The following is a 15,332-nucleotide window of genomic DNA, read 5'->3' on the forward strand; positions in this document are numbered from 1 at the left end:
GGAGACAACATATAGTAAAGCTTCCAAAATGAGAGGGAAAAAGAGGAAAGACCAGCATCATTGTCAATTGTTCCATCCTTTCTTTCTTTTTATTAAAAAAAATTTTTATTATGGAAACTTCTAAACACACACTACAAGCAAGGGACTAACACAAGAAATCTCCGTGGACCCAACTCCGGGGTTCATTACTCATTTTTTTTTAAATCTGGGGAAATATTGTCACAAATCCTGCACCATTTCAGTTTTTATTTTTCCCAGCGATTGACTTAGAATGTGCACATGTTGGTAGAAATTGGTACTCCTCTCCACTGATGAAAAGATTTTTTTTCTCCTTTAGTTCTTATTCTGATCTCCAACAACTCCAAAAATACACCATCAGAAAAAGATTCACAAAGGCACGGTCTTTTCCTGGTAAACATTTTAGGTTCTTCAAGATTGACTTTTTTATGGTAGACAACTGGCAAAAATCACAAAATGCTAAATCTCTCTGATTACCAAAACTCTTAAAAATCCCATAGTCGGCACAAAACTTGGGTTTTTTCGTTTGTTTGCTTTTTGTTTTTGCATGGGCTACATTAACCAGCATTTACCTTCATTCAGTAAGTGACATCTGGCTTGGAATGCTATCATGAGATTTTGGTGCCAGGTGTTAATGATTCCGGAAAACTGTACCATCACTGAACTCCCTGAATAGCCTCCAGATCCTTGGTGGAAAAATGACAACAGACTGTATTTAAATAATCACAATTACTAAAAAAGAAACCACAGCCAACCTTGGTCAAGATGTCAAAAACTGAAGAAGAGTTAGAAAGGTTTGGAAGCAATGATCCAGACAAGCCAGGCGGGTGGGCAGACTGGCTGGCTCTCCCCAGGGCAGAGTGCAGACATCTCCCACCTCCTCCTAGGAACGCCACCCACCTGGTCCTTGGATGTCTAAAGTCAGAGCCCTCAAGTTTGCGGAAAACCACTTTTTCTGTTGCTGACACTTTGGGGTCTGGATATAATGCGCAATCGTGGCTCTTCCTTGGGGAAGGAGAGGGAGGAGGTTTGGGGAGGGAGAGGGCAGTCTGGTGCACAGGCAGCTTGGAGAGACTGCGGGGAGAGGAGAAGGATGTGGAGACAAGAACCCGGAGCAGAAAGGGTGAGCGGTGGTGGAGCAGTTGCCTGGGAACCGGGAGGACTCTGGGCCTCAGCCTGCTGCCCAGATAGAACCTCACGACTGCTTTCTGGGAGGAGTGAGGTCACCAGGGCCAGTGATTGGCCACTTCACTGTGGCCCCCACTGGAATCCTGGCACCCATGGGATGGTGTGTGTGAGGTGGGCCTCCTCACCTTGCACTAGAGGACCACACCGAGCACACCCAGCCCCCCACCCCAGCTGGGAAGGGGCAGTGGACAAATGGGATACCCAACTCCATGCATATCCTGGACATCCATCTCCTCCAGGGTAATTCCAGGCATCTCCAAGTCAACGTGACTTCCCTCCACACTTTTGTCTCCCCTCGTCCCTTGTCGCAGCAAAAAGGACCCCCGAGCTGGAAACCAGGTGTCATCCTGGAGCCCCTCCAAAGTCACCAAGCCTCACCAGTTCTCCTAATCTTCCTGACTGCTTTCTACTCCCTTCCATGCCCACCTTCACTGCAGCAGTTTGGGCCTGCACCCTGGGCGCCAGCACCGCCTCCTGACCAGCACTGCTGCCCCTTTCCCTGTCCCGCTCCCATCACCCACCCAGGGACTCCATGGCAGGTAGCTGAGGGGACAGAGGGAGGCAAGGGAGGAGGAGGTGTGAGGGGAGGGGGGCTGCGATTGCAGATGCGTTCAGTAATTGCTGAACAATGTGGGCAGGGATGAGGCACAATGGGGGAGGAGGATCCCCTAATCCCAGCACAGCCCCCGGGGTTGGGGAGGGAAGGGAGGGATCAAGTCCCACCGTGGGAGCCTCCTGCCTGCCCTTTCCCAAAGGAACTGGGGCTGCCCGCCAACACCAGCACAGCCAGGAATGTGGGAGCCCCTGGCTGCAGAGGCTCAACCTAGGGCAGATCCCATTGGTCACATGGTGGGTGGCAACAGCAGGTGGGTGGGCTGCTCTGTCTGGGGGTCAGAGCGGTCAGGCCCTGGCTGGAAGCTGTTTGAATAGATGCCAAATATACTGTCTAGAGCTAAGTGTGAATCAGGCAGGGACACAGAGCCTGGGACCCCCCCGGGGTGCAGGCCCATGACTTTGACCTTGACCCTGACCCATCTCTGCAGCCAGCTCATGTAAGTCTGGCAGCTGTCCTTCCAAATGCCTGTCCTTTCTCATCCTCAGCATCTCTTGCCTGGAACACCAACTTCCCCAGTACACCCTCCTCATGGCTATAAGAGGGACCCACAGTTCATCCATTCAGCAAACCAAGGGAGGAGGTGGCCCCTGCATCAATGACTGTTAGTCAGGAGGGGAGCTCAACGCAGAAAGACAACAGTGGCACACAGGAAGTGGCAGGTGAGTGGATTCACTGGGCGAAAACCAAGTGTCTTCCTGCACGTGCCCCCCCAGGCCCTCAGCTTCCCCATTTCAGAAACACCCCCTCATAAGAGAGTTCCACTGGCACTGGGCACTGGGGTGGGGCCCCCACCAGGGGTTCTCTTGCCCCTCTCCCCTCCCCAGACCCCTTTATCGACCTCTCCTGGGGCTTCTCCCAACTCTCAGCCACCTCTGTCCCCAGCCCCCGGTGCCTTGAGCACAGAGCCTGGGGCCTAGCTGTCCATGCTTCCAGCAGGCAGCGGGTACCCAGTAGCCATCCAGGGAATTAGGGAATTAAGGCAGAGCAGGTCTAGGTAAGGGCAGTGTCTGGGTGGAGGTCAGGCTCTGCCTATCCAAGCGTGAGTTTTCCATGGCAACGAGGACCCCTCTCCCCAGCTTCCCACCCAGTGAGGGCCCCCCCGACTCGGCCTGGCTTAGCCACGCTTTACGCACCCACCCATCCCACGCCTGCCTCCTCTGACACCAGCGGTAATCCTGTGTGGTTTTTACTCTGGTGCCCATGAACAGAAGAGAGAGGAAGGCTGGCTAGTCCTTCTCCGGGCCTTGCATCCACCCCTCTGGCGGGAGCAGCTCCCTGGGCCGCCTGCTGGAACCAGGCCAGCCTGTGCCACCCACTCTCTGTCAGCGCCTGCTTTCCCTGAGCCTCCTGCTCAGGGCGGCCTGGCTGTGGCTGCTCTGTAGCCAGCAGGGGAGTGCAGACCTCGGCCCTGTGCAGTTCATGACACCCACCTCTCTCCCCACATCTGACTACACGTGGTCGCCCAGCCCCATCCTAATGTTTTGTCTGACGCTTTGTCTGACGTTTTTTCTGCCTGGCATCTTCCAGAATCCTTCCCACACCCACTGCCTGCACAGCAACCACAAGGCCTGTCAGCTCTCTGTCCTGAGAGTCCCTGGGTTTCACCCCCTCTATCCCCCCACCTCCCTCCCCATCCCTGTCAGCCTGGTGGCATGGTGGCCACCTCCCTGGCTCCCAGCAGTGGCAGCCAGTGGACATTTTTGTAGATAGTTCTGCATGTGTCGTTCTCCTGCTGTAAAGTCCAAACTCCTTAGTAGGGTATTAAGGCCCCTCTTTTCTGGCCCCTTCCAATCTCTCTTGGGGCCGGGCCCCTGCCGGAGTTCTGCAGGGTTCCCCAGACCCACAGGCTGCCCCCAGGCCTGGCACAGGCTATGCCGGCCACATGGATGTTTTTTCCCCGGACAGCTAGACTCTGGGGGTGCCTGTCTGGGGATACGGTTCTGATCCTTTCTCCCAGTCCCGGTTACTTCCTCTGCCTCCCTGTGGTCTTTGACCATAATGAGTATCACGTTCATTATCCCTCTCTGTTTTTTTTGTTTTTGTGTGTGTGTTTTTTTTAATGGAGGTACTGGGGATTGAACCCAGGATCTCGCACATGCTTAGCATGTGCTCTACGCCTGAGCTCTACCCTGCCCCCCATTATCCCTCTCTGACTGCAGGGGTGGGTTGGGTTTCCCAGAAGCAGAGCAGGAAATAAGGATTCAGGAACATGTGATTTAATTTACTTATGTATTTATTTCTTAATTGAAGTATAGTCGGGTTACAATGTTGTGTTAATTTCTGATGTACAGTATAGTGATTCAGCTCTACATATATATTCATTTATATGTTCCTTTTCATTTTTTTCATTATAGGCTACTACAAGGTATTGAATATAAGGCGCATGTGATTTATTAAGGAAGGGCTCTCAGGAGGGAGGGAAGCAGGAGAGGGAAGGGCCAGAGCAAGAACAGGATCTCAGGTGGAGTCTAGATGTGGCCTGATGGGGGGCAGTGCACTGGGATTTACCTGCTCTGCTGAGCTGTCCCCTTGAGGTGAGGAGGCCAGCCAATTGCATCCCTGTGTCAGCCAGGAATTGGCTGTGGGATGGGAGCGTTAGGAACTTCCCAAGGGAGGGGGCTCTCATCAGCCAAGGACTATTTGCAGGAGGGCAGCTGTGGGCATTAGTGGGGGGAGGGGGTGAGTACATTGGCCAGGTGAAGGGCGTCTGGCAGGGTACCGCCAGCATCCACCACACCCCCTGTCAAGTGCGACCTTTGACAGATTCTGAATGAGTGAGGAGTATGTAGACTCTTGGCTTGTCTAGCCCTGACCTTCCCCAAGCCCGTAGCTAAGCTGTTGCCTTTGAAAGTCCTATATTTCAGTGAGTGAAAGAAGCCCAGGCATCTATGGCCCAAGGAAGGGCTGAGACCGGCCACAGGGGTAGCTTACGTGCCCGGCCGCGCAGATGGGACCTAATGTTCTCAGTTAGTCCTTGTGGTTGACCATTTTACAGGAGAAGACAGAGGCCCAGAGGGGTGAAGTGACTCCACGAAGGTCATGCAACATGTGAGTGGAGGTCTAATCAACTCCCCATCTGGTTCCTTCCCCCAGTGTGTAAATGGCCTTGGAGCAGAGCCCCTCCCACACCCATAAAAGACTAGCAAGTCCTGGATCATCTCTCTGTCCCACAGCCAGGCTCAGCTAAACTCAGGGTCCCTCAGGGCCACATCTGGCATTTGCAATGACAGGAGGCCCTTGTATGTATTTTGCATATGATTTGCATAATAATCGCATCTGGTTTGCATGTGTCCATGCTGAGGGCTCGGCAACGCTGCACAATTTATAAGTTATTTCTAAGTAACTCTTATTCAATGGAAGTCCATCATCCGGGCTTTACAGAGTCCAATTTCCTTGATTTCTGGACTCCCTCCCAGGCCCTCACCTTGGGGCTGCACATCTACCCACCCTAGTGTCCTGGAGAAGCCACACTACTGCCCAGGGGGAAGGGGTCACTCCAGATCTCTGCCCCAGGAACTCGTGTGGATCTGACAGTAACCTCTTTTGACGGTGTGGGTGAAATCAAAGTGCCAGTTGGGCTTTGAGCACGCTGGTGCTTCTGTTGAGGAGAGAGTGGGCCCGGGCAGAGCCTTGCTACACAGCACTTCCAGAGGGGCCCCGTGTGCAGGGAGGCGGAGCTGTGCCAAGTGGCTCCAAGGGGTACACGTCTCCCAGTGGCAGGGGCTCATCTGCAACAGGAAGGGCTTGTGCCAGAGAGCTAGCAGCTTATATTTCTATGTCTATTTCTGTCTCTTTGGGGGAAATACATTCCATAAAACTTTGAGAGGCTCTCAACAGTCTCAAGGGGTAGGGCCTGGATCAAAAAGGAGAGCATATGGTAGGTGTGGTGGATGGAGCCTGGAGCAGATAGAGGAACTGCCTCTGATTCTGAGAAGTGCATGGAGGCAGGGAAGGGCTATTGCAGGTGAGCCGAATGCCAGACACCAGAGCCACGTGTGAACTCACCACCAGGCAAGCCTGCCTCTCTGCAGCTTCCTGGGACCCGTTCTCTCATCTTTGCTCGCAGGAGCCAGTTCTTTCCTTCTGCCCCAGGGAGCCCACAGAGGAAGCAGGGAACTCCAGGGTGCAGCGGAGGTGCCCACTCATGTCCCCTCACCGGACCCTATGTGCGAGACTTTATACCCATCCTGTCTAGGGTCGTTGTCCTGATGGCATCCTCCATTCTTCCTGAAGAGAGAGGTGGCACATCTGTCACCACGGGCTAATGAAAGTTAGGAAAATACACTTCTGTGTGTGTATGGAAGTGGAGGGGGGTGGGTCTGGATGTGGCCGTGCATGTCCTGTGAACGGAAAGCATGATCCTGTGTGTGGCCCCTCAGTCCGCCTCCATCCAGGTGTGGAAACCCCAGCCTGAGTAGGGGGAGGACTTGACTGTCTGCCTTCCTGCCTTGCCTCTAGCCTCCCTAGGTTTCCTGTCTGGCAGATGCGAACTGGCCTCATCATCTGTGGGGGAGACCCCAGCCTCTGGCTGGATACAGCCAAGACCCTGAGCATCTCCCCCACCCACGTCCTCCTACCAGGATGGGGCCCCAGTGCTGGCTCCCAACACTGTTCCAATCAGAAGAGGGAGCATGATGGCAGCCACCTGGGGAAGGGGGAAGGGGGAAGGGGGAAGCTGGGTCCCTCTCTCCTTTCAGCTCTTTGTTATATAGGCTCTTCCAAGTTCAGACAGAGTCCAGCCTCCTCTCTCATCTTGTGGGTCCCACATCTGGGCTGGGGAAGGGAGTGAGAGGAAGGGACGGGACCCCTTGGAAAAGGATCACAGCTTCTGGGGCGGGGAGGGGAGAACCGACTGGGCAGTGCTGCCAGGCAGTCAGAACCCAGCCTAGGATGAAAAACCAGGCCCTGTTCATTTTCACTCAGATGTCTCTCACTTTCTGAGAAGTGGAAATTTAGTGGCTACAAGATGGTGTTATGGATGCTGTGTATGTTACCCAGCGAGATGGACATCTTTGTTGGATGGAGCACATTTGGTGGATTTGTGGCAGAGGATGAAAGTCTGTCTTAGCATCATTTGCTGGGATCAGAAACCCATTCAAGCTAGCTCAAGTGAAGTGGGTCATTGGAAGCAGACAGGGGAAGCCAGTCACCAAATGGCAACTCAACACACTTTTCCCTGAGTACACAGCCCTCCACTCTGCCCCCTCTCCTCCTGCGAGCTTTCTTCCTTAGCTTCCCCACAATTCCTGTAGAGCTGTGGCTACAGTGTACCCCAGTCTGTCCTCTTGCTACCCCTCAGGGACCCTGTAGTGGGTTGAGTGATGCCACACACACCCCAATTTATGTGCACCTAGAACCTTAGAATGTGACCTTATTTGGAAAGAGGGTCTTTGCAGACTTAATTACTTAAGATGAGGTCATACTGGATTAGACCGGGCCCTAAATTCAATAACAGGTGTCTTCATAAGACGAGAAGACCCAGGGACACACACAGAGACAAAGGCCATGTAAAGAAAGCCATGTAGAGACACAGGAGAGAAGGTCACATGAAGCCAGAAGTGGACACTGGGAGATGCAGCTACAAGGCAAAGAGTGACAAGGATTCCAGGAGCCACCAGAAGCTGGAAGAGGCAAGGAAGGATTCTTCCCTGGAGGTGAGCATGGCCCTGCTGACACCTAGATTTCAGACATCGTAGGATTGTGGGAGAATAAATTTTTTTTAAAGAGTAACTCATTTATTTAGGTTTTTTTGGTGTGGGGGGGGTAACGAGGTTTATTTATTTCTTTATTTTTAGGGATGGTGCTGGGGATTGAACCCAGGACCTTGTGCATGCTAAGCATGCACCCTACTGCTTGAGCCGTACCCTCCCCTCTTAATGTCTGTTGTTTTAAGCCACCAAATTTGTGATAATTCATTCCGAGCCCTGGGAAACACATACAGCCTCTACCTGGATCCCGATCACCCTCAGCCTCTGCATTCCAATCCCAAAGCCCAGGAGAGAGAACTGTTGGCCTGCCCCATCAGGGCCTACCAGCCAGCACGGCTGGGAGAGGGCAGGGGCACAGATGGGGTTTCAGAGCTGCCCCATCCAGCGCTCTTGAGAGCATCTCTTTTCCCAAAAGGTGTGAGTTCACATCTCAGAGAGCGATTGGAAGGAGGCCTCTCCAGGTGTGCCTCAGACTTCTCTGCCTCCTGCACACCTATCAGCTACTTGGGGAAAGACACAGAAGGCTGTGGTCATCCCTGTGACTGAGACAAAGCCAGGAAGAAGCGGCACTCTGCTGGATGACACAGTCAGGATTCCAAAGGCTTTCTGCAACTTAGAAAGGCAACAAGATGATGTTGAATGAGGATGACTGTCAATCCTTATTCTTGGGTTCCGGGAATCAATTTCACAAAGGAAATATGAAGGCAGCCTGACTTAACAGCAGCACCTTGTGAGAAAGACCTAAAGGTTTTCTTTGACTGGACACTGACAATAAGCCAGTGCTGTGGTCCAGTAGGCTAAGAGCTTTAGTTGCACAAAGATGCAGCTGGAGAAGTGACTGGAGTTTGGAACTCGGTGCCGCTGAGACCTGAGAGAGAGAGAGATAAGATGGACTCCACCAGGAAACCAGAAGGACAGCCTGGCCACTGGACTGGGTTGCAGAGGGTTAGCGAGCAGGGAGGACTTAAGATGCCCAGGGGAGGGGTCAGCAGAGTTACCAGATGTCCTGGGCGACTCTGGAGTGACGCTGCCAGGAGACAGGGCTGGCCAACAGGGACGATCTGGGGCATATTCCAAGGAGGTGACTGCGGAGGTGTTCCCAAACACAGTCATCTCAGCTCCAGAGCCCTGGACCTCGGTTCCTGGGCGCACACGGGCTTTTAAGACCAGTGTGTCCCGCGAGTGGGCGGTTCTTAGCCCCGCGCCCCGGACCGCCCCGGGGGTCTGGCTCTGCTTCTCGCCGGGTGCACGCGGGCGACCGCAGTGGATGGGTGCGTTTGGGGGGCATCGCGGGACGCCTGCGCTCCTGCCACCCCGGGGCTGCTCCCTTCTTAACCTCTCGCTAGCGGGCGGCCCCTCGGGCGTCAGCTTGGAACTGGGGCGGGGGGCTGGCGGCGGAGTGGGGGCCGGCGGAGGAGAGCGACGCGGCCCCAAGTTTATGCTAATCCGTGAAGAGCCCGCCTCCCGCCTCCCCTCGGCGGCCCCAGCCGCGAGCAGCGCCGGCCACTCGGCGGGACGCAGCCACCGAGAAGCGCCAGGCGGCCGGGCCAGCGAGCTCCGGGGGCCGCGACCGGCGGCGGGACCCCGGCGGGCGAGCGGCGGGTGGACACCCGGCGGGGGCCCAGCGCGGGGCCAGGTGGAGACCCGGGGGCCGCGATGGGCCGCCGCCGCCTGCCGGTCTGGCTGTGCGCCGTCGCGGCGCTGCTCTCGGGGGCGCAGGCCAAGGGCACCCCGCTCCTCGCTCGGCCCGCGCCGCCCGGTGCCTCCCGCTACAGCCTCTACACGACGGGATGGCGCCCGCGGCTGCGCCCGGGGCCGCACAAGTAAGCGCGGGCCGCGCCGCGGGCGGGAAGCGGGAGGGATGGGCCCGGGCGGCGCTCCCACCTGCCTCGGCCGCGCGCGGGGGCGCCGGACATCCGAGGCCGAGTCCCGACGCGGGCGGGCGCCTCACGCTCCTAGGGGCTGCGGGGCTGGCAAAGGAAAATAAGCCGAGGGAGCCTGGCGCGGTGGCTGGGATCCTGGCAGTGCCCGCGGAAACCTTTCCAGAGAAGTAACATTTTCCAGCTGCGCTGTGTGCAGACTCCGGGTGCAGCGGACCAGGTGGAGGGCGGGGGGTGGGGGGAGCGGTCCACGCACGGAGCACGCCGGGCTACCTCCTATCCCGCTCCAGGGCCTCCCATCTCTCCCGCCAGGTAGGAGATGGAGCCGAGCGCCCCGCGGCTCGCCTCATCCCGCAGTCAGCCTGGACCCCGTAACCCCTTGGGAGCCCCAGCGTGGCCCCACCTGGTGTGGGCTCATGGGTCCCGGGCCCGTGTTGTGGCTCCAGAGTCCCAACAGCATTCCACAGGTTGTTGCCTTATGCCAGGCAGCCGCCTCCCCAGCCCTTGTATCCTGTGAAAGGGGCTGCTGCCCCTCCCCTGCCTCAGCTTCTGGTCTTTAGTAGCTTCAGGTGAGTTAGGGGCTCTGCTTGGGGTACTAGCTGAATTTGAACTCCAGCTGAATTTGAGGTAGTATAGAAGGAGTGTACGCTGCCCTGGCTGACACTCAGTAGGCCTGGGCACATCAGAACCGGCTTCCTGGAGGAGGTGGTACAAAAAGTGATCTGAGAGTGAGGAACCAGTAGCAAAGGCGGGGGTCTGAAAACTACAAGGTGAGATGTATTTCCCCAGGAGTCAGTCAGGGGAGGGTAGATGAGAAGTGTGGTCTCAAAGGCACTAAGCTGGGATCTTAGGAGCTTCAATGCCAAGATAAGGAGTTGAAAGGCACTGTAGGAGTGGGAGGAAGGTGGGGCATCTAGGGTGGGTCTTTCCAGGCAAGGAGGGCAGCTGCACTGGGCTTCTGGTTCAGTCCAGCACTTACTTAGCCAAGTGACCACCCTACTGGGGAGGCTGGGATTGGAGACACCAGCAGTGGGGCTGGACCCCAGCCCAAGGTCCCTGGCTCCCAGGAACAAGGAGAAGGGGCAGAGGAGAGATGGGAGTCTCGTCTCCTGCCAAGGCCCACAGCTGGGGAAGGGGAAGAGTAGAAGCCTCAGTGGGCCTGGCACAGGCCAGATATTCCAAGGATGCCATTTCCCCCTGCAGGGCCCTCTGTGCCTACGTTGTGCACAGGAATGTGACCTGTGTCCTACAGGAGGGAGCAGAGAGCTACGTAAAGGCTGAATACCGGCAGTGCGGATGGGGGCCCAAGTGCCCTGGGACAGTCATGTGAGTGCATTCCCATTCCACCCACTTGGGAGTCCTGGGAGCAGCAGCCAGTTCCACAAGGGCTATAACTCCTTGGACTCCAAAGAACCTACCCCTAAACCCACACAGGCCAGATGGAGGGGGCCAGGGAGGAGCTGGTGCAGGCTCAGGTTGGAGCCCCCAGGGGGACTCAGGGGAGGGTTCCCAGGGGAGAAGCAGCACAAGACAAAGCAGCAGCAGAAGCAAAGGTGGGGGTGGGGACAGGGGAGAGCAGAGGGTCACACTGGCAATGGTTGATCCCAAAGGGGGCCCTGGCTAGACCCAGAGAGGGTTGTGGTGACTGGAGAAGGCAGGTCACGGGTGAGAGGACAGAAGGGAGAGAAGCCAGATTGCAGGGGCTTTGGCCAGACAGGTCGGGCCATGTGAGGACTTGTAGTATTGCACGCAGGTGTGATGCATAGGTCTGTACTTGGAAACATTCAAACACATGTCTGAAAACAGACTTGTTTGCTCCCATGTGTTAGTGGGTAAACAGACACATGGCTGAACAGATGGGAGAGTGCCCATGGTGAGCGCTGCCCCAGCCTTCCCGGCTGGGCTCAAAATTAGAGGTGCTATGGCGAGGAGGGTAGAGTGCATGCTTAGCATGCACGATGTCCTGGGTTCAATCCCTAGAGCCTCCATTAAACAAACAAACAAACCTAACTAGCCCCCCGACCCCCCTAAAAAATCAGAGGTGCCATGTGTCCAGCCTCTGAGACAAGAGCTGAATTCCCAGAGTAGGCCGGGAAGGAGAGGAGAGAAGTAAGTGGCCCCTAGGTGGGGAGTGGTCCCCAGGCAGCGCGAAGGGCCGCCCGCCCCGGTGCAGTACCCCTCACCCAGAGGGCAGGGGCTGGGGCTCTATCTGAATTTTTCAAGGTACCACCCAAAAGCCAGAGTGGAATTTCTGATGGCAATAGGAGCTAAAGGGGGTCCAAGTGGTTTTGGGAGCCTTGGGGATAAATTCCTGCTAGCTTTTTCTCCAAGCAAACAGGATGGGGCAGGGCTTCTACCTGTCTGCTCCTCTAACCCAGCTCTGAGCCTCTGCAAGGCCTGCTTTCACCCCCCACCCCCACCCTGTCACCTTAAGCACAGAAAAAGCAAAAATGCTGGCAGTGTAGCAAAGGTGGGAGACTTCTAGACCTTCTGCCTGCCAGTGTCTGTGAGTGGCCCCGAACACCAACAAGGGGGCAGGGTCACCTGCCAGGAGGCAGGAGCCTCAGCCCACAGGTACAGAGCCTCTCCCCATCCTTGCCCCAGGTACCGCACGGTGTTCAGACCCAAATACAAGGTGGGCTACAAGACAGTGACAGACCTCGCCTGGCGTTGCTGCCCCGGCCTCACTGGAGAAGGCTGCCCCGAGCACCTCACAGACCACGGGGCCACCCCACCTCAGCCGGAGCCTGAGCCCCATATTCCCTCAGGGCAGGTGGGCTCAGGCCCCAGGCCCCTTCCTTCTAGCAGAGCAGCCCCCATCCCCCACGGTGAGTCTGCCCACGGAGACCCTACCAACATGATGGAGTTTCTGGGGACTGATGCAGGCTGGCTGAGCTCCGGCAGGGCTGGGGAGGGTGCATCTCAGGCTGGATGTGAGGGTGAGCCCTCAGAGCCCCCTCCCACAGCTGGGGGAGCTATGCCCAGCAAGGTGGGCTTAGAACAGAAGTTCTCTCGGGTGGTCCAGCAACAGGACAAGCTGAGAGAGACAGGCCAGTGATGCCCCTGGGGTTCTCTCTTCTTTTCCAGGAAGGAAAGGCCCAGGGCTGTTTGGTGAACGGCTAGAACGCCTCGAAGGTGATGTCCAGCGCCTAGCACAAGCATATGGTACCCTCAGTGGCCTGGTGGCCAGCCACAAAGACCCCAACAGGATGACCAGTGGCCCCAGGGCTCCTGCCACCCCCGTGGGCTTCGGGGTCATCCCCGAGGGGTTTGTCAATCCTGGAGACCGAGCTGGGGGACCGCTCACACCACCCCTAGACGAGATCTTGAGCAAGGTGACAGAGGTGAGCAACACACTCCGGACCAAGGTACAGCTGTTGGACGAGGTACACGGGCTGGCCCTCAGCCACGAGGCCCACCTACAGCGGCTGCGGGAGGCCCCCCCATCTCCACTCACCTCCCTGGCGCTGCTGGATGAATATGTGGACCGACGTCTGCACCAACTCTGGGGGAGCCTGCTGGACGGCTTCGAGCAGAAGCTGCAGAGTGTCCAGAGCGTGTGCGACCTGCGGGTGCAGGAGGTGCGGCAGCAGTGTGAGGAGGGCCAGGCGGCCAGCCGGAGGCTGCACCAGAGCCTGGATGGCCGGGAGCTGGCCCTTCGCCGGGAGCTCTCACAGCTGGGTACCCGGCTGCAGGGCCTGAGTGTGGCTGGCGGGGGCAGCTGCTGTGGCCAGCTGGCCTTGATCAGTGCCCGCCTAGACAGCCTCGAGAAGAACCTGCAGGCAGTGTCCGAGGCCCAAAGGGGCCACAGCCCCCCTGATGGGGATGACCTCACACGGCTCTCTGCTGCCATGCTTGAGGGGGGTGTGGATGGGCTGCTGGACGGCTTGGAGATGGTCAATGGGACAGAGGGCGGAGCCAGGGGCTGCTGTCTGGGGATGGGGGAGGAGGGATGGGGGATGCGTGGCTTCCACACCATGCTGGAAGAGCGTGTGCAGAGACTGGAGGAACGCTTGGTGACACTAGCTAGGGAGCTGAACCATGACAGCGCCCCTCCAGGCAGGCCGGCTCGACCCCTTGTACAGACGGAGCTGGCTGTGCTAGAACAACGGCTGATTTCGCTGGAGACCTCATGCACCCCCAGCACCACCTCGGCCATCCTGGACAATCTTGTGGCCGAGGTGAAGTCCTGGCAGAGCCGAAGCGAGGCCCTCCTACGCCAGGTGGCCAGCCACGCAGCCCTCCTCCGGCAGCTCAACGGCACCATGGCTGACGTCCAGGGACAGCTGGCAGAAGCGACGGGCAGCTCCCTCCAAGGCGAGATCACCCTGCTTAAGGTCAATCTGAACTCTGTGAGCAAGTCACTCACAGGCCTCAGCGACTCTGTCAGCCAGTATTCTGATGCCTTCTTGGCCGCCAACATATCCCTGGATGAACGGGAACGTAAGGTGGAGGCCGAGGTCCATGCCATCCAGGACCAGGTCAGCAGCCAAGGCTCGCAGCTTCGGGCCGGTCACCGGCAGGTTCTGAGTCTGCGAGGGGAGCTGGAGCGACTCAAGGCCAGTGTGGCCGACGTGGCTGGTGGGCTGAGCCGCTGCCAGGACACGGCCCAGGAACTCCAGCACGCAGTGGGCCACTTCAACCAGAGGGTGGCCCAGGTGGAAGGCACCTGCGGGAAGCTGGGCCTGCTGGCTGCAGGCCTGGGTCGCCTGCCTGCCGAGTCACTGGGGCCCAGGGAGGGCCTGTGGAGCCACATGGACCAACTGAATCGCACACTGGCCCAGCACACAAAGGACATCGCCCGCCTCCGGGATGACCTGTTGGACTGCCGGGCCCAGCTGGCTGAACAGGTGCGGCCAGGGAAGGCCAACTAGGTGGGCTGGACAGGACCCAACCCCCAGATCCCGTCAACCCTGGGGACCCTCCCCGAGAGCCCAGCCTTGCCCAGCAGTGCCTCCCCGCCTCCCCTGGCCAGCGCGGATGCCATTCCAGAGGGCCCTGAAGGAACAGTCTTGTTCCAGCGCCACCTGACCAGGCGCCAACATCCACGCTCATTGCTGTGCCAACTCGACAATTCAGGAGAGTGATCAAGGTCAGCATGTCACCCTGAAGGCCGGGGTGGCCCCAAGAGACCTCACAACCTAGTCTGCAAATCGTTCTTCTGCAGACACACCAGTTGGCACCCAGGTAGAGACCCTCAGGTCCCTTCTCAGCGGCCTGTCCACATCTCCCTTTGCCCACGGACAACAGTCCCAAGCCTGTGGAGGCTTCTGGTCCCCCTGTCTCCTTGGCTTTTCTTCTCAGCCATCTGGGCTTGGTTTCTGCAGGAAGGTGGTGCCCACTGGCACTGTCCTTCCCCTGACAGCTTCGAGGATGCTGTTACTGAACCAAGGACCAGAGGTTTCCACCGTCTCACGAGTCCTTCAGGACAGAATGGAAGCACAAGGACCCAGTGAAGGGTTTTCTTTATTCCTTTTGATCTTCCCCCAGGGGAAGGGGCTTAGGCAGCTGTGGATCCCCAGAGAAAAGGGTGGGGTCCAAGTGATCTGTTTGGAGACCCCTCACCCGTTTATCCTTCTCCTTCCCTTTCCCAAAGATGTTTCTAGGGTACTTTGCCCCCCTCCCCAGTCCTCTCCTTTCCGTTTGGGGGAAAATCTTTCCCCTCCAGGTTAGGGCCTCTCTCCAGAGGGTGGCCCTCAAGTACGTCATGGCCTGAATGAGGCCAGACCCTGGGCAGGAGGCCACAGCTGGAGGGAAAGGGCTCCAGGCCTAGTTTCCAACATCCTTGGAAAACCCCAGCCCTGCCTGGATGTTCAAAGTGGTGAGAAATCCAGGTATGACCACATGAAAACATGAGTGTTCTTCTGGCCTACGGGCTTCCCAGAGACCCATCCCTGCTGAGGCTCCCGGCCTTGGCTTCCC

General features: G+C 57.5%; 1 protein-coding gene across 1 annotated transcript; it reads left to right on the top strand.

The window, feature by feature from the left end:
• The first annotated feature begins 9,125 nt into the window (after positions 1-9,125).
• On the top strand, positions 9,126-14,857 carry EMILIN3 (elastin microfibril interfacer 3). The gene is made up of 4 exons (XM_064475676.1): positions 9,126-9,353; positions 10,614-10,736; positions 12,015-12,238; positions 12,498-14,857. The coding sequence occupies exons 1-4, from the start codon at positions 9,187-9,189 to the stop codon at positions 14,282-14,284; spliced, it is 2,301 nt and encodes a 766-aa protein (XP_064331746.1). The 5' UTR covers positions 9,126-9,186; the 3' UTR covers positions 14,285-14,857.
• The last annotated feature ends 475 nt before the right edge of the window (positions 14,858-15,332 follow it).

This window comes from Camelus dromedarius, chromosome 18, assembly GCF_036321535.1.
Source record: "Camelus dromedarius isolate mCamDro1 chromosome 18, mCamDro1.pat, whole genome shotgun sequence".
Taxonomy (NCBI): domain Eukaryota; kingdom Metazoa; phylum Chordata; class Mammalia; order Artiodactyla; family Camelidae; genus Camelus; species Camelus dromedarius.

What these genes read in the sequence shown, in the direction of transcription:
- EMILIN3 (XM_064475676.1), top strand. Translation starts at nt 9,187, where the DNA reads ATGGGCCGCCGCCGCCTGCCGGTCTGGCTGTGCGCCGTCGCGGCGCTG. An exon ending in CTGCGCCCGGGGCCGCACAA is followed by an intron (nt 9,354 to 10,613) that starts GTAAGCGCGGGC and finishes TTCCCCCTGCAG; the next exon opens with GGCCCTCTGTGCCTACGTTG. An exon ending in AAGTGCCCTGGGACAGTCAT is followed by an intron (nt 10,737 to 12,014) that starts GTGAGTGCATTC and finishes TCCTTGCCCCAG; the next exon opens with GTACCGCACGGTGTTCAGAC.